This window comes from Neomonachus schauinslandi, chromosome 14, assembly GCF_002201575.2.
Source record: "Neomonachus schauinslandi chromosome 14, ASM220157v2, whole genome shotgun sequence".
Lineage (NCBI taxonomy): Eukaryota > Metazoa > Chordata > Mammalia > Carnivora > Phocidae > Neomonachus > Neomonachus schauinslandi.
In genome coordinates this window covers 86,565,363-86,583,354 of record NC_058416.1, presented here as the reverse complement: position 1 = coordinate 86,583,354, position 17,992 = coordinate 86,565,363, and the positions used below count along the sequence as shown (strand labels likewise).

Genomic DNA, 17,992 nt, shown 5'->3' with positions numbered 1-17,992 from the left:
CGCGCAGGGCCCGATGGCGCCCTAGGAGCCCAGCGACGGGCGGCGTCCGTGGCAACGACGCCCCTGGCAACGGGCGCCCCGGCAACGGCCACCCGGCGCGCGTCCGCGGGGTCCCGGGGCGCGCCCGCCCCAGCCCCCGCGCTCCCAGGGGCGCGGACCGGGAGGCCGGGGAGGGGGTGGGGGTGGTGCCGGGCCCCGTCCGGACCCGGGCCCGCCCGTCCCACCGGAGAACCGAGCGGAGCAGCCCGGCAGCACGCTCGCTCCCGGGACGCGCAGGGACGAGGACGGCCAGGAGCCGCCGGAGCGCTGTTGCCCGGGACAGCCGACTGCGGACCCCGGGGCCGCCTGCTGGGATCCTCTCCACCGCGGGCGAGCGTCCCGCCCATGGTGCCGCTAAGCAGGCCGAGACCAGCGAGGTGACGGAAGAGGCAAGGGGAGGTGGCACGCGCAGAGTCAGAGGCGAGGCGGGACTAACTGCCTGAGCCCCCAGCCACTATGGATCAAAGGGCCTCAGAAAAGCAAATACTTCTCGAAGAGTTCCAAGAAGGGGCAGGTTCACCCTTGCACACAGGATCAGGGAGGACAGTGACCCAAGAAGGGACAAGTGACTTCTGGCATTTGGGATCAGGGAAGGGGCCAAGTGTTTTGGCCTTCCAGCCATGAATAAAGCAAAAACACCCATGTTTTTAAAAATATATTTATTTTTCATTAGTAAAAGGAAGTTCAATACTGATAGGAAGATGCAAAATTGTCCTTTCGTGCATTTGTGGAGCTTTAACTTAGTGACTGTGATTTCCCCCTCACTGAGCTGAGTCTCTAGATGACAAGGCTGACTCTAAGAACTTAGCCTTCCTGTTGGATTTTCCCATCAAGGAACAAGTGGAATGTTCGAAGTATTTCTTACAATTCTAAACCAAAGCTCAGCATCAATGACCTGGCTGTTAGAAAACTATTACTTGGAACTGCCTTATTTTCATCATCCTGAAGTAAGATTTCTTAATAACCTTACCGGAGATGAACGAGATGGCATGCAAGCAAATTTGGCTTTAAAATTTTAATGAAGAAATTTACTGTTTTTAAATGCAGACTGCAGAACAGTTATAGAAGTTTTTTGTTTCCCAAAATGAATCAGGTCCGAAAATATCTGAATATTTAACTCATAAATATCATGAGTTACCTAAGCTATATTCTATGGCTTATTAAACTACTGCAGACTGAAAACTGAGAACAGAATGTTTTTATAAAATACCCACTCAGGAAATGAGGACACAGTGGCATTCAGTGAAAGGTGAGGCTCTTTAAAGTCCAATCTGTGATGAATGGAAAGCTCACCGTGATCATCAGAACAACCTTTGAGCTCCTTAACTGATCACAATTATGTCACCATGAGGACATTCCTTACCCTTGCAGGATGAAATCAAATTCTGTTTCCTGAAGAAATCCCTTGGATTTTTATTTTAGGACTCCATCAACACAGAGAATGAACACCTGAATGAAAACTGGAAAATGTGGCCGTCATGCCATTTATCATGACATGTCCTCTTTAGGAAAATAAACAGATATTTAGCATCATCCAGACAATTGACCATTTTTCCTCTGGATATTTGCTATTAAGGGAATGGAGTCGGTCTTGAAAATTGTATGTGTAATGGTTCTACCAAACAACTTAAAAACAAAGCACAGCAACCGCTCTGGTAACATGACATTGGAACCTATAGATTTAGGGGAAAAAAAAAATGTCCCCGGTGCCTAAAAGACACCATCAAACTCTATTTCTAGAGAGTTCACAGATGTTAGACTATTAATACATTCTTTTATATAACTATGTAGAATATAATACTATTACATAGGTTTCAATTAAAAAATGACTCTTCCCTCTCTGTTCTATATCATGATAAGAGGTGTTACTTAGAATTACCAACTGGCCCATAACAAGTTACCAGAGGGGGCCCTAAAAAATTCCAGCAGACACCACATTGTCTCTTGTTTACTAATCAGTTAATAGTGCGCTGAAATTGGGGGTTTCCTAGGGATGGATTAGTTACCATTTTCTTACCACAGTTCCTTGGAATAAAGTAATAAAGATGCCAACTGGTGGGGGACAAGTCTGCAACCTCGGCAGCATTACTGAGATTTTGTATTCCCCCAAAAGAAGTGTCCAACCAACAATACACCTTTCCAGGGAAACAACTCTGAGAACAGAATCAATTCCCAGAGTCTCATCAGCATCGTTTTAGGTTTGATACTGTAATAGGAGGAACAAAACCCAGCCACTCCAAACTGGTTTTGGGTAACAGCTCCCAGAAGCGGCATGGAGCATTTACTACACTTAGAAAGGTTTAATGGTGGAGTCACAATTACGTCAGCGTGCTCAGTTCCTGCCTCTCAGCAAACAGGTCTTGACATTACTTGAGAAGATATGCTTAGATTTGGGGCAACCACAAGCTCAGCTTGGAATGAAAATTCCAAACTCTGCCACTAGCCAGGTGAAGGTGTATGGTGACAAACAGGCCTTTTCATGTGCATTCCTCAAAATGTTAAGAAAGTGAGAACACTGCAGATTTCTTTTTGAAAACAGTTACCTAAAATCAATTACAGTAAAATATGAAAAATGAACATAATTTACAAGAATATAGATCTTCCTCGACTTACGATGGGGTCTCATCTAAGTTGAAAATGCATCAGGTGAAAAACACACCTCACCTAGCGGCCACCACAGCTCAGCCCGGCCCACCTTCAACGTGCTCAGAGCACTGACATGAGCCTCCCGCTGGACAAAATCACCTGACTAGGCACTGACGGTGACAGACGATGCACGTGGCGTCTGTGACCCTCGTGATCGCGTGGCTGACGGGGAGCGGCGGCCGCTGCCCAGCATCACAGGCGGGACAGGATGGGACCGCGGAGCGTAAGCCCGCGACAAGGTCTAGATTCAAAATTCCAAGTACGGTTTCTACTGAATGTGTTAATCGCTTTGATGCCATCATTAATTCAAAATTCATTAAATCAAATGACTGTTAAGTCAGGGGCTGTCTGCACCGATTAAAATGTTCAGTAGGACTGACCCAAATTCATTCAAAACTAAATGTCAAGTGAATAGATTTAAACTAAAGATTATAAGAATTAATTTTCAATTGATCCGAATAGTGTTTGAAAGTTTAACTCTAAATACCTTTATCAGACCTTTATTTAGAATTAGTCTGAAAGTAAAAAATTATAATTATCTATTCTCAAGGACAGGTGCAATCTCTTCATGGTAAAATATCTTAATTTATATTTTGTTATAAAAATATACAAAACACTACTTTTTCTCTTCCCTTCACTCAGTATAAACCCCTTTTGGTTCAGTAACATCAGTAACATCAGCCAAGCTGGTCTCGAAGTTCAAATCACATCCATATTGTATCTTCTACAGTCACACTGGGTTTTAAGGCTCAGTATACAGTTTATCTTTCAAACATTACAATTATCATAATCGGTTTTATATAAGGATAACAGGGTAAGAATATTTTTAAAAATATACAAGTGTGATAACCATCTGTTGTACGTTATTTTATCCCATTTTCCCCAATTATTAAAACAAGGCAAAATTGTAGAAACAATCCCCTACTTGCAGTTCTAGATAGCATACAATAAAAAAATGTTTACATACTTTTAATCAAGCAGAATGTGAATCTTTTGATTATCCGTCATTAAATTTTTTTAAAAAACTAAACTTCAGCTGTTGGAAAATATTATCTGACAATGTCAAGTGACAGAATAACTTTTTTTTTCTAATAAAGTGAAAAGGAATTGAGTATCTAAGACCATTTTCACTTAGCCATTCAAAACCGCTTCTCTCCTCCAAGCCTATATTTTTAAAAATAACTTTAACATAACTTTTGGCCTTAACTTATATTTGCTCATCGTAAAAACTGAAAGAAATTTATCTATCTGAAATTGATAAACTTTACAAAATATTTAACATGAGGAAGAGGTATATCTTACAGAATGATTTGGCTATATCATAAGGCAATCAATGAAGACGGAATTTTTCCTATCGTAACTCTGACGTAAGTGAAATTCTGTAACATGATAATTCTCCATAAATTTGACAGCTTGTTAGATACGGCAACGCGATCATGCCATGTCGTCACTGAATTTCGACGAAAGTAGTCTGAATGAGAAAGGAACAAATTTGGTGCCTGCACCAACGTAGAACTTGTTCTGAAATTCTACCCTAAAAAAAAAAAAAAAAATTCAGTTTATTAATGAAAGATTGTAACATTTCCTACATTTCTTAAAACAACATGTAGAAGTTAAAAAACAAAAAAACAGGGGCGCCTGGGTGGCTCAGTCATTGGGCATCTGCCTTCGGCTCAGGTCATGATCCCAGGGTCCTGGGATCGAGCCCCGCATCAGGCTCCCTCCTCCTCAGGAAGCCTGCTTCTCCCTCTCCCACTCCCCCTGCTTATGTTCCCTCTCTCGCCGTGTCTCTGTCAAATAAATCTCTAAAAAAAATAAAAATAAAAAACAAAAAAATTAAAAAGTTCCTGTGCTGAAGTTGCTTCCATTCCGTACATCTTTTTTTTTTTTTTTAAAGATTTTTATTTATTTATTTGAGAGAGAGAGAATGAGAGAGAACACATGAGAGGGGGGAGGGTCAGAGGGAGAAGCAGACTCCCTGCCGATCAGGGAGCCCGATGTGGGACTCGATCCAGGGACTCCAGGATCATGACCTGAGCCGAAGGCAGTCGCTTAACCAACTGAGCCACCCAGGCGCCCCATTCCGTACATCTTGCACAAATGTTTTTACTTAAATAAAACACACACACACCCTGCCCCATGTGGCCTTTCTTGGTGTATAATAGAAACACAAACCCATCACACCACCTCACGCACTCCACACAGACACGCCCCTCTCTCCAGCCTGGCACCTTCACACACAGACAACTGATCTGACACATCCTAGAAACCATTTAAGAAATATGTAAGAATTTTATTTTACAATAAGATAAAGTAACCTTTCAGACCCCAAATGAGTTAAAAGTATTAAATATACAAAGGTATTCAGCAAGCATAAACTTTTACTGGTCAGTGATAATACTTCAGAAACAAAATACAATTTTAACTCAGGGGATCTGAATCTAGATCCCAGTGTTGGGAAGGCAAGAACCAGCCCAAATTAAGTGGCCATATTTGTGTGGGGTTATATATATATACATGTGGGGAAGGGGTTCTTTTTTTTAAATAACAGCTTCAAAGCTAAATTACACACTCACCAGTGGAGGCGTATGGCGTGAAGAAATGCAGAAAGGCCTTCCATGATCAAAAGGATGAAAATTGTCAGAACTGCAAAGAGAGCGATAACTGGTAGCAGCAGCAAGACTCCGTAAGTGGTGTCTACTCGGAGGCCCACACGCACCAGCATGGTCCACAGGACGTCGGATAACTCTGCAAGGGAGGCAGTTAGCAGAGTTCACTTCTGTTTACACACACTGAGTCACTGCAATTAGCTCGTGGGACCAGGTTTCCTTCTGACAATTCTGAATTATTATCCACGAAATAATATACATACTTACATAATCCAGATGTAATCTGCTTCTCGTGTAAAAGCTAACCAGCCCCTGATCATCTCACACCCTGAGGAAGATGGGGCATGCCAGAGAAATCTGAGGCCTGCCTGCCAATGAGAGAGCTTAACCCAAACCAGGGTCGGGTTGGCTCTGTCCCCACACAATACTAGTTCGCACAGCATCTGAAAGATGGGACTGGGCTTCCCTCAGAAATGTGAAATTTCCCACAGTGCCTCCCGAGGGGTTCACTGTGGCACTGTGGGGTGTCTCAGCATAGAGTTGGGGAACTGCAGGTCTAAGCGAAAACTTACGTGCGTGAGCCAAACTGAGAGCCCAGAGCCTTAGGTATGAAGCGGTGTTGGAGATGCATCCCAGACAGTACTCGATGGAATGAATCACTTGGGTCATTAATATTTCTCCAAAATTAAACTGGGAGAGATCACACAACATGTGTTAGATCCGGTATATTGCCCGTGTGCTCCCACAAGTTACCCGTGGGTCCACTCTCACTCCCACGCTCTCGGTGAGAGAAGTGGCCTCTGGGATGGTGGGGAGAACACGCCAGAGCATGAGGAACAGTGAATCAAAGATCTGAGCTCTACTCACAGCTCTACCACAGACCGACAGAGTGGCTCCCCCGGCCTCAGTTTCCCACAGGGCACTGGACTGGAACTGTCCTCACAGCCCAGTGTGACTCAGGAGCTAGACTCTGACAAACTGTGCATGTCTGAGAGACACATGCAAGCCCAACAAGGAGAAACTGTGAAGAGGAGCCCCTGACGGCAAAAAAGGCTATATGACCCCGTGAAGGAGGCCTCCAACACTCTTTCCAGCCCTGCTTCTTGGTCTTTTTTATGATCCTATGAATCATTAGTCGTCCCAAATCAAAACACTAAATTACATCATAATTACAAAATGTTGATTCTAAGAAATTTTGTTTAGTCTTTATCAGATGGCCAAATGAAGTTTCCAAGAACACGAAGCAAACCAGAGTAGCAGAAATGGCTCAGTTGTATCTGCCCAGGACTGTGCCTCCCTTCTCTGTGGGGAACCTGCTTCTTCCACCATTCACCCCATCCCCCAGCCACAGCTGTCATGGGCCTGACCTGTGTGTCCCCTTCCAAATTCCTGTGTTGCAGCCCTAACCCCCAGTGTGACTGTGTTTGGAGATAGGGCCTTGAAGGGAGTCATTAAGGTGAAGAGAGGTCATAGGGGTGGGTGTCCTTACAAGAACAGACACATGCCCACAGAGGACAAGGCCCTGTGAGGACACACTGAGAAGGCAGCCATCCACAAGCCAAGGAAGGAGGCCTCGGGAGAAACCGGCCCTGCCAACATCTCGAACCTGGACTTCTGGCAGTCGATTTCTGCGGTTATGGCGGCCCGTGCAGACTACTAGAGCTGCTGTTGATATGGGGAGGGCAAGTGACCCCCGCCAGGCAGTCACAGTACTTCCTTGGGATTCTTCCTAATATAACAATCAGCCCAGAGTGCTTTTCTCTCTGACCGAAAGACTGAAGAAAATAAGCTCAGGGCTAGCTGTGGCCAAGGTTCCAAAATCGTGGGGCCAACTGGCTTCAGAATGTAAAACAAACTTTCAAAGAAAAACCAACCCAGAATTCTTGGAATTGGAGACCTGGAAACCAATCATCCTGGAGCTAGCATGGCTCCTGTCCTGACGTGAGCCAGTCAGCAGACTCGCCTTGAAGCCAGTGTCAGGCAGGTCTCCCCCTTACATCTACGAAAAAGTTCTGAGACAAGATTCTTCTGAAAGCAATGCTCATGGCACCTTAAGTCACTTTGCAGGACAGCATGTAACGTTAACACTATAAATCCCACTGTATGGTTGAAAAAAAAATGAGAACCTTCCTGACAAACAGATGACCAAAGCAGCATCTGGGAAACTTTGTGTCACAGGTGTTTGGGGGTTGTTTTTTGTTTTTTGTTTTTAAGATGATTATTATCGTTGTTCTAATGGTAATTATCTCCATGAAAGCTTCACTTTTTTTTTTTTTTTTAAGTAAACTCTACGCCAATGTGGGGCTCGAATTCACCACCCCGAGATCTACCAACTGAGCCAGCCAGGCACCCAAGAGCTTGGCTTCTAATCTAATGTTATTGATAGTAACAGAGAAGATTACCTCTTCACACGTCATTTCTCTACATCCATCTTCCATTTGGTTATTTCCTTCTTCTATGTCTTGGCTTCCCAGCAGAGAAACTTCTTCCTCGCTATCCTTCCTGATAAGTGTGTAACCACTCTAACAACAACCAAAAGAATGCAGAGTCATTGCCTTTAAAATCATAAGGATGTGACAAATCCAAAGCCAGAGCCCCTTCATTTCTCTTAATGATTCAGCTCTTTGAGAATAAAAAAGTTGTTCAGAGACTCTTAATGACAGAGAACAAACGGAGGGTTGGTGGAGGGAGGTGGGTGGGGCATCAGCTAGATGAGGGATGGGCATTAAGGAGGGCACATGTTATGATAAGCACTGGGTATTGTATGTAAGTGATGAATCACTGAATTCTATTCCTGAAACCAATTTTACCATATGTGTTAATTAACTAGAATTTAAATAAAAACCTGAAATCAAAAAAATAACATTAAAAAGTTGTTTACAAGAACATGAGCATACCACACCTATTAAGATGGCTATTATTAAAAAAATAATAAGTATCATTTAGGGTGTGGAGGAACTGGCACTCTGTGCACTGCTGGTAGGAATGTAAAATGGTGCGGCCACTGTGGAGAACAGCATGGTGGGGCCTCGAAAAATTAAACACAGACCGACTATGTGATCGAACAACTCCATTTCCGGGTACGTATCCAACAGAATTGACAGCAAGGACTTGGACAGATTTCCAAACACCTGTGTTCACAGTAGCATTACTCACAATTGTTAAAAGGCAGAAACAACACAAGCATTCACTGATGGATGAACCAATAAGCAGAATGTGGTCCCGCCATGCAACGGAATATGACTGAGCCTTAGGGAGAGAATTCTGACACCTGCTGTGACATGGATGAAGCTGGAGGCCATGGTGCTCCACGAAACAAGCCAGGCACAAAAGGACAAATCCTGTGTGAGTCCGTGCCCATGAGGAGCCTGGAGGGGTCCAACTCACAGCAACAGAGGGCAGAGTGATCGGGGAGGAGGATGGGGAGTCAGTGTTTCGCAGGGACAGGGTCTCAGCTGGGGAGGATGACACAGTTCCGGAGATGGACAGTGATAGCGGCTGCACAGCCCTGTGAATGTGCTTCACGCCACCGAACTGGACACTCAAAAATAGTTATAATGGAAGCATTTGTTACGTCTATTTTATCACAGTAGTTTTTAAAGAAATAAAATGAGGAAGCGGACACACAGGAAAAGTCTAGAAAGAAATCTAGCAAAATGGTGATCCTGGCTCTAGCCGAGGGACAGAGGAAGGCTCCGCTTTCTCTACATTCCCTGTTTTCTATAATTTAGTTATATTACTTACATTAAAAAAAAACACTTTAAAGAAAAAAAAGTCAAGAATCCAGAATAAGGCACAAAAACGCTTTAACGATGACCACCGTGCCGAAGGACTGCGCTCCAAGCCGCAGCGGACCCACTGCTCGGGGGGCGGCTTGCACTCGTCCGCACACAGCAGGCTCGCCGCAGAAGCTCCTGCAGCGCAGGGAGCACCTCGGAAAGGTGTCTTCTGGACTCATCTCTGTGTAACGAAAACCGGACTCCGCTCGCCACCTGCAAACACACACCCGGACTCGCGCTTACCCTGCTCACTCCGAAGCAACTGCGCCCGTTGTGCAGCCACAACAAGAAGAGTGGTTTTCCCAGGAAGAGAACAGGGACGGACAGCGCCGTGACGGCCAGCAGCAGTCTCTGGACGTGCTCCTGTGGGCGCAGAAGCAGGGCAAGTCAATTAGGATGCAAAGACGTGCGAACAGGGTCACTGGTGCACTCAGTGAGTGAAGACCACGGACAGTGTCTCCTTCTTCACAATAACAAGGAACAGAAGGTAAACACAAGCCAAATTCTATCTGCCAGTGGATCTTTTCCTAAACTCCTAGCTGAATTCTAGAACCGATGAGTAACACTACTGACAGAGTGGGAAAGTATCATTCAGTTCAGATCCATAAGGAATGAATAAGAAAATTCTAAACAGAGTCAAACTCCAGCCAATAATTTTCTGAAAATACCATTAAGAGGATGAATACAAACACAAGCTCTTCATTTTTTTTTATATTCTTGTTCTGTTTTTTTTTTTAACATTTTAAAGATTACTTGAGGAATGTCAGGACACAGTTAAGCGGATTCACTTTTACATGAGAAAAATACTAAAAGAGGATTCAGAGCAAAACTAAAAAATTTTCTTTAAAAAGTAGGGATATTTACAGTTACCTAAAAATAAATCGAGAGCAAAGCATATTCACGCTTACACAGCCACTGCAGTTTGCATGATTTTAAGGGATCTGTAAGTGGCTATGAAAACAAATGACCCGGCATCACACTGTCCCCGGCTTCTCCCTCATCTGTGGCCGTCCTCACGTTCGTTACACAGATTTCCAGAACCGTATGCGCTACGTGGGTACACGTTAGGAGGAGGTAGCAGACTGGGTTAACGTCTGGGCCCCACTGGCCGCTGAGTGACCAGGTCTGCCCTGAGCCACCGGGACGGCAGCACCCACCCCGAGGGCTGCTGTGAGGTAAGGAGGAAGAGTCACGGGAAGCACGTTTTCGGGCGTACAGGACATGTATAAAGTAGTTCCCTTCGCTGACCTTTCTGACCACAGCACCTGTGTCCCACTCACCTCCCTGCTGGCTGTTCATCTCATCTACGTCATTCTATAAAGGCTCAATAAAATAACAACGAAATACAATTTAAAAACCACAAACAGGAGAAACATAAATAAGTAAGAGTTGAAACTCAAATAATTCAGAAAGGACGTATGCACGCAGCTCACAATGGAGCCCACGGTGCAGCAAGCTGAACCTCAAATCCAACTTAAAACGTAGCTGTCCGTGGAACGTGGAAAACAAAACCAAACGCTCCGTTTGCAGGGTCAACAAGGTTTTTAAAGAACAAAAGCAAAACCTACAGCTCGAGAGGACAGAGGCTGCGACAGTACTGATGGGGAGGATCTGTCCACGCCTGCAGCAGCATCCTCCGGGAGGGGCGCCGCGGCCCGCCGCACGCACGGAGACCGTCCGCCCCGAGCGAGCACGGCACGGGCCAGGCACCTTCCCAAGGACTGGATCGTATTAACTCTCGGCTACAAATGGGGTCCTGTTTTCACTCCCATCTTTACGGATGAGGGAACTGAGGCACGGAGGAGTCAGAATATGTGTTCACAGTTCCATTTCTTTTTTTTTTTTAAGATTTTATTTATTTATTTGAGAGAGAGAGAATGAGAGACAGAGAGCACGAGAGGGAAGAGGGTCAGAGGGAGAAGCAGACCGCCCGCCGAGCAGGGAGCCCGATGCGGGACTCGATCCCGGGACTCCAGGATCATGACCTGAGCCGAAGGCAGTCGCCCAACCAACTGAGCCACCCAGGCGCCCCTCACAGTTCCATTCCGAGGAAGTGACAGAACCGGGCTCGCAAGCAGGGTCGTCACCCGAGCCCACGTTCTGCCACCATGCCACAGTGCGGGTGCACGATTCCAGAAAAGCCAGTTTGGGAGAGGGCCCACGTGCTGTGGTCCAGACGCCAGTTCCGTGATGCCCAGGCTTAGTCAGAGACTGATTTTAAAGTAACTAGAAAAACAGGGGGATTCGCCAGCCCTCAGAAATCCTCTAGAAATACACTTTCTTCCCAGCAGTTCTGACGGCTACTGAGCGGCAGCGAGTTCGGATTATATTGCCCAACCAGAGGCCCCAGCACAGCTTTCAGAGCCGGGTGGCAGCTCTTGTAATCACATCCAGAGAAACGGAAAGCACCTACATGCCCGGGAGGCCTGCAGAAAGCCCCTTCAATCATCCACTGATCAACACAAAGAGTCTCTCGGGAGGACTTCCTTTAAGTTCCTAAGAGTGGAAAAGAACATTACCTACCTGCCCTGAGTAAAGACCATTTGTTCCACTAGCTGGGAATAAAAACATGTTGATAAATTCAATCAGAATGCTGGGAGCAACTCTGGAGGTTTCTGCTGAATAAACCAGCCACTTATAGATGATCATAAATATGAGGTATCCAAAGATGCACAGCATGAAGAGAAGTTCTGGGATGGAAACCAAATAAATATTGAACTTCTTCCGGAAATGCCTAGAAAAAAAAGGAATCGATCAAACCCCAAGCCAGTTTGGAGAGTAAATTACTCTTCAATTCTTTGTGACAAGGCCTATCTCAGCAGAACATCCTTCGTCTTCTGATAACTCATATAGGATTCAGATACATCCATGAAGAAAACAGATGTGAGCACAGTGAAAATGCTGGTGTTTCACCATCAGGTCCAGTTAGAGGAAGAAAATATAACCTCTTCCTCTTCACACACTAGCTCTAGTAAACAAATAGTTTTCTAATTTATAAAATGAAAAAAAGAGCATAACAAAAATTAGTTCTGGAAATAAACTGAATGTATATGTTGCATGCCTCCCTCCCTTGAATGTCAAACTCCATGGGGGCAAAACCTAATCTCTGTCTTCAGCACCACTCGATTCCCGGAGCCTAGACCAGGGCCCAGCAGTACTATACACTCAATAAAAATAAGTATCTGCTAAATAAATGAATCACTGCAACAGTCAAAAACCTGTATCATCACCACAGAATCAAACAAACAACACACCACCACACCAGCTGCTTCTAAGACCCATACAGCCTACCCTCAAGAAGCAAAGTTTAAGAAATACCAAGCTTGGCTTATAAATACTGCTTAAAAAAAAAAAAAAAAAAAAAAAAGAATCTGTACTTACAAGTGGTTAAATACTCCCAGAATGACTCCAAAAGTCATGTGAATAATTCCTAAAATCACAGACATTTTCATTTTGAAAGAGTTTAGAAAAGTGAGACGATTTGTGGCCAAGTTCCAAATCTGAAGACAAAACAAAACAAGACAAGACATCTTTAACTTCCTTCAACTGCTTGAGGACACAGAGGGGACACTGGACAAATTTCCTACCTTAAATCAAAAGGCAGCTATAGATTTAAAAAGAAAGCAACATTCAGACTTTCTTCTTGAAGCCTCTGATCTGAGAACCACTGATTTTCTTAAACCAGGGCCACAGACTGTTACAAACAATTCTATCTTTAACATAAAGTTCAAAGGATGCCAAATGAAACAATACTATGTCTAAGGATCGGAGCCTCTGAGGCAATACTAAAAGGAAGCCCAAGAGAAAGAGTAACACAGAGTCCGGGGGGTGGGAAGTTCCCTTTGGGGACAGCTGGTGCCAGGGGGACACGTTCCAGGTCCCGGGGTCTCTTACTGGGCAGGGGCCGTACAAGTATGCATGTTGTAACTTCACATACATGTTTTATACATTCTGTGTATGTGCATTTTATAATAAAGTTTAACAGAAAGGAAGGAAGGGAGGAAGGGAGAAGAGAGAGGGGAGAGAATGAGGGAGAGAGAAGGCGAGCCAGAGGAGGAGGGAGAGAGGAAGGAAGGAAGCAGAAGTGCACAAGCAGCCAAACCGCGCTGATGATAAGGCCCAGGGGCGCCGGGTGAACTCCCCGGGGCTCCCTGCCCCAGCCCCTCCAGGGCCTGCTGGGACGGCTTCTCTCACTCTCTGAAAAAATAATTCTAACAGTCCCTCACTCGGGGGATTGGGAAAAGGGAAACAGGACCTCTTAGGACAGAAAGACTCCTTCTTTTTAAGTGGAAATAAGATTTTAGAAAGGTCTTTCAGCTGACTTCAGCTTGACAGTTCGGAGCCATGGAAGAGCCAGCTGACGGCGGTCACTGCAGGATGGAGGGCAGGAGAGGGCAGGAGAGCAGGAAAACCAGCAACAGCGCCACCCGGCAACACGACATGGAAGTCTCTCTCCGATGACTAAGCTAAACACAACTGGGTACAGAACGATCTTTTAGGAAAAGAAAGGGGGAGAGAAAGAAGATGTATTTGCATGTTCATAAAGAAACCTGGAGGAGATACAACCCCAGCAGTTCCCAGGTTGGAGCCAGGGGTACTGAGGGGATAAGGACAGGGCAGAGGAGACCTTTCAGAAGAGCTGGACCTTGTACATACACAAAGTACACACTTTGGGTCTATTTTTGAACCATATGAGCATAATGCTGATTTTATTTTTTATTTATTTATTTTTAAAGATTTTATTTATTTATTTGAGAGAGAGAATGAGCAAGAGCATGAGAGGGAAGAGGGTCAGAGGGAGAAGCAGACTCCCCGCTGAGCAGGGAGCCCGATGCGGGACTCGATCCCGGGACTCCAGGATCATGACCTGAGCCGAAGGCAGTCGCTTAACCAACTGAGCCACCCAGGCGCCCAGCATAATGCTGATTTTAAAGTTAAACTAAGGCAAAAAGAAGCAGTACCATGCCCCAGTCTCCTCCTCCCCCTCACTTGAACTTTCTTCCTCGGGGCCTTTATTCAGAAATGTTTCTTTCCTTCAAGCAAGGCCACACATTATTAGGAATTTGGCTCCAAAATGCCGTACCTTAAGAGAATTGTTATAAAAGTTTTTTCACGCTTCCAATTACATGAAGATGGAAGGCAACAACGTTGAATTATACAATTTATGTGTAGAGGCAAGAATGAACACACGATTCACAATTAAGAAGGCACCAGCTTGGAGAGCTCGGATGAAGGCATGCTGGACCTCTGTCATTCCGTTTTTTCATTCCTGTACACAATTAGAGCACATGCCCCCGGACCAATTTTGAGCTGGCCTCTAAGCTCCCCTTTCTAGGGTGAGATTCCTCCAGAAGATGGCCGACAGTCCAGGGAAACAGTGCCCCAGCCTGGAGAGGCCTGGCGAGGGGAGTGGAGGGGCTGGCTCACTGAGCGCTGTAGGGTCTGGGGTGGGGGTTGGTGGTGGGCAGCAGTCCTGGCCCCCTGCAGCTGCGTCTTCCTTTCCCTACTCCCAATACTTCCCATTTCAAACTACCTCCATAAGCACCCTGATAACTCTGAGCTCCCTTTCAAGCTCTAAAACTCCATACTATTTCTTTCTAGATCAAAGGGTAAAAAAAATAATAATAATAATCCCCACACACAAAGAAGAAATGTAGGAAGCAGCCTGCATTTAATGGCTCCTGAAGGGTTGGCTCTCCCTAGAGTAAAACAGGTCAGGTACCATGACAGAGTGCGGCTCCCCCTCTCCCCACAGACTCCTCCCGTCTGGACACTGACCCTGGCTTCCCAAATGGAGAGCTCAGCTTCATCTCCAAGCCAACTTCACTCGGGATGCACATGGGCCACAGCCGCGCAGGCAGAAACCCCCAGGGCACCTTCCCCATCGTGTGCAACTGTGTGAGCCGTGCCCGAGAGTCTGAGGAAGCACTGTGACAATTAAAACCAGGTGGCACCACAGAGGAAGCCGCGATCATGGCGAGGAAAAAGCGCACTCACGGGATCTATGCCAAGAGGATAAGGGCCTTGGAACACTCCAGGAACGCTTGGGTCCAACTGCAAAACCCTGCTGTGCCTGACGATGGTGTCACTGTAACAGAGAGCGGAGTGAGCAGGCTTACGGACAGGAGGACAGAGGAGCCTCGCAGAAACGCTCTTCCCACCGAAAGCTCCTCTTCCCTCCGAAAACTAAGCCCACACTTACTTCCAAAGCACCATTTTCCCGCGCTCCGCCGGGCCGTGACCGGAGCTGTACATGGCGGACACGTTCCACCCGGAGCCGAACAGGTTGACCGACTTCGAAAAGCAGTCGTTGTAGATGAGGCCCGTGTACACGGAGAACAGTCCCATCAGCAAGAGGATGTATCGGCCATTGAAAAACATGCGCATGATCTGTGAAAAGCAGAGCACAGTGAGCAGAGGAGGACCACCGCAAAAATGCAGGAAGGGGCTCCGGCTCTGTCCACGCCCGCTCTGAACCACTCCGAGGGCCGACGTGACACAGAGGCCACAGGCCCACACCTCTTACAGCTCAGTCAGGGACGCTGACTGCCAAAACCCAATATTTAAGAAACGTTCTTGTTTAGTCAAAAAGAAGAAAACGACTACTAATCACCCAACCAGGTGTAACAGGCTGGAGTGTCTATGCTCTTACCTCTTGTGACTGATTTAGTCTGGGATGGTTTTCATTTAACACCAGCAAGAGGGCAAATAAGAACATCACAAAGCCATGTCCGAAGTCTCCAAACATCACGGCGAACAAAAAGGGGAAAGTGATGATGGTGAAGAGAGCTGCAGGGAGAGCAAAAGAGACTTGATTCACCAGAGGCAGAAAATTCTAGTTAATCCAAACACTCAACCTTCTCCAGAACTCCCGAAAGAGAACGGACAGGTTAAAAGGAGCACTTTACACTAAGCAAGATGACACAAAAGAGCTGTGAGCCTACTTTCCCAAATGTCTACTACATCCTTGCAGGGAGAAGCAGCTGCAATCAGACAAAACAGGAGGATTTACAAACTCAGACTTCCGACCTGGGTTCACTTCTCTGTAGCTCCCAACTCCGTAGGCATCCACAATGTTCTGAAACCCCTCGGTGAACTTGTTGGTGCGGATTAGAGTTGGGGGTGTTTCTTTTGTTGGGATTGTGTTCATAAAGGAGGGGATCGTAGCACCGCTCTCTCTCTTTCACATAAAAGAAAGAAAAAAAATTACTATCCAGGAGTTCCTCCAACCAACACTGGCTCCCCGCTATGGCGAGGCTCCGCATGGCCCGTGGGGACGTGCGAACCACCACCCGGGGGCTCGAGGGCAACCGGAGTGGCCGCAGGAGTCAGGGAAGTCTTGGCGGGCAGCACTCGGGGGTGCGGGCTTGCAGAAGGAGGTGGTAGCCTGGCTGTGAGGGCAGGAAAGTGGACAGCAAGGCTGGGAATGACAGGGATACGTATATAAGGCAGCCTCAGAATCCTAACCTAAAACTGAAATTTAACCTTTTATCTGGTAAAAATGTTCAAGCGCAATCGGGAGACAACTACAATATTAGCTAATAAAACCAAAAAATAGACGAGAATAAATCAAAATGTCAGCATTAGTACAACAAAGTTGTATATATAGCTTTTTCCTGTGTTTACAAATCTTCAGAAATGTATTTATTCATAATGGGAGGGAAAACTTTTTTAAATAAATAAAGTAAAACAGGTTATTACCAAAAATTCGATTTTCCAGTCAAATTCTATTTCTTAGGATACTGCAGGTAAGGGGATTCTGGGAAAATCCCAAATGGAGGTGTAGTTTTGAACCTCCCCAAATCCCCTCAAGAACAGACAGGGCAACCGGAGAGCAAAACCAAAATCCCACAGACAACATTTCTCTCAAATCCGTGTCCGCACAAGCCACAAAATGCAAATGGGTGGGGACAAACTGCTCAACACAACAACACCTGCACGGTAAGAGCCTCTTGACCAGAGGAAGCGAGGGAAGCAATGTGGTTTGAGAGACCTGAGGAAGAAACACCCCAAAAGAGTCAAAAGCATTCCCTGGAAAGCAGAGCAGGCCAATTCAAGAAAAGCAGCTGGAACTGGGAAGGGTTCTGTCCAGTCCCAGAGTGGGTGAGTGCAAGGGGCCCACGGGAAGTGAGGTCTGCGGGGTAACAGCAGTCCAGCCCCCCCGAACTTGCGGAACAGACGGGCCAGGGCGCCCTCCCGCCACGGGGGCCCTCCACTGATGAGAGACCCAGGAACGAAACAGAAACTGAGCAGGGCAGGAACAAAAGAGATAAGGAAAGAGAAGGTCCAGGTAAAAGAGGAAGAGAGGAAGCCTTAGGTCCAGGAGCTAACACATTTTTGATCCCTGAACAAAAGTATTAAAGAAAAAAATTCTGTGAAGTTAGGAAAGTGATCCTGAATCTGCCCCCTTTTAAAAGTCCCTTGAGTATCTTAAACATGTTCTGTAAAACTAAGATATAAATAGATGATGTACTTACATTATATGTAATGTATGGTTACTTTTAATATCTTAAAAATACGTTCATACATATGAATATATATTATGTCTAATACAGAATTTCCTTGAGTATTTAAACATGTTTTCAGAAAACTAATTACATTTTAAAGTGATCAAAAGAAGGATGGAGGTCAAAACTTATGTAAAATTATAGTAAAAAAGAAGACTGAGCAGAACAACATCCTTGTGGACAATGAAAGCATGCCAGAAGGAAAGGTCCACAAAACAGACAAAAATTTAACTTACTCATTTCAAAATGAGCAAAAAAAAATTAGGAAAATAATACATAATATGAAAAAGCACCAGAAAGCAGAATTAGAAAGAGTCAGAAATGAGGTAATAGAACTCAGAAAGGAATTAGAAATAAACGAAAAAATATTCTGCAACATGATAAAACTAGAAGGAACTCCCAAGGTGAAAAA

The 17,992-nt window shown here is 45.4% G+C and overlaps 1 protein-coding gene across 3 annotated transcripts in view; it reads right to left on the bottom strand.

The window, feature by feature from the left end:
• Positions 1-687: 687 nt before the first annotated feature.
• The window catches only part of ATP6V0A2 (ATPase H+ transporting V0 subunit a2), a 40,776-nt gene continuing 23,471 nt past the window's right edge, over positions 688-17,992 (bottom strand). Inside the window, exons 10-20 of one of the 3 annotated variants that reach the window (XM_021698490.1) lie at positions 16,103-16,253; positions 15,726-15,862; positions 15,276-15,463; positions 15,071-15,161; positions 12,455-12,573; positions 11,597-11,807; positions 9,317-9,436; positions 7,697-7,816; positions 5,867-5,984; positions 5,262-5,433; positions 688-4,219 (exon numbers count right to left, since the gene is read on the bottom strand). In XM_021698490.1, coding sequence (XP_021554165.1) covers positions 4,120-4,219; positions 5,262-5,433; positions 5,867-5,984; positions 7,697-7,816; positions 9,317-9,436; positions 11,597-11,807; positions 12,455-12,573; positions 15,071-15,161; positions 15,276-15,463; positions 15,726-15,862; positions 16,103-16,253 — 1,527 coding nt within the window. In that variant the 3' untranslated portion in view covers positions 688-4,119. Of the gene's footprint in view, positions 4,220-5,261; positions 5,434-5,866; positions 5,985-7,696; positions 7,817-9,316; positions 9,437-11,596; positions 11,808-12,454; positions 12,574-15,070; positions 15,162-15,275; positions 15,464-15,725; positions 15,863-16,102; positions 16,254-17,992 lie in introns of those variants that run through there. The other 2 variants (XM_021698491.2, XM_021698492.1) reach the window with 2 other exon arrangements.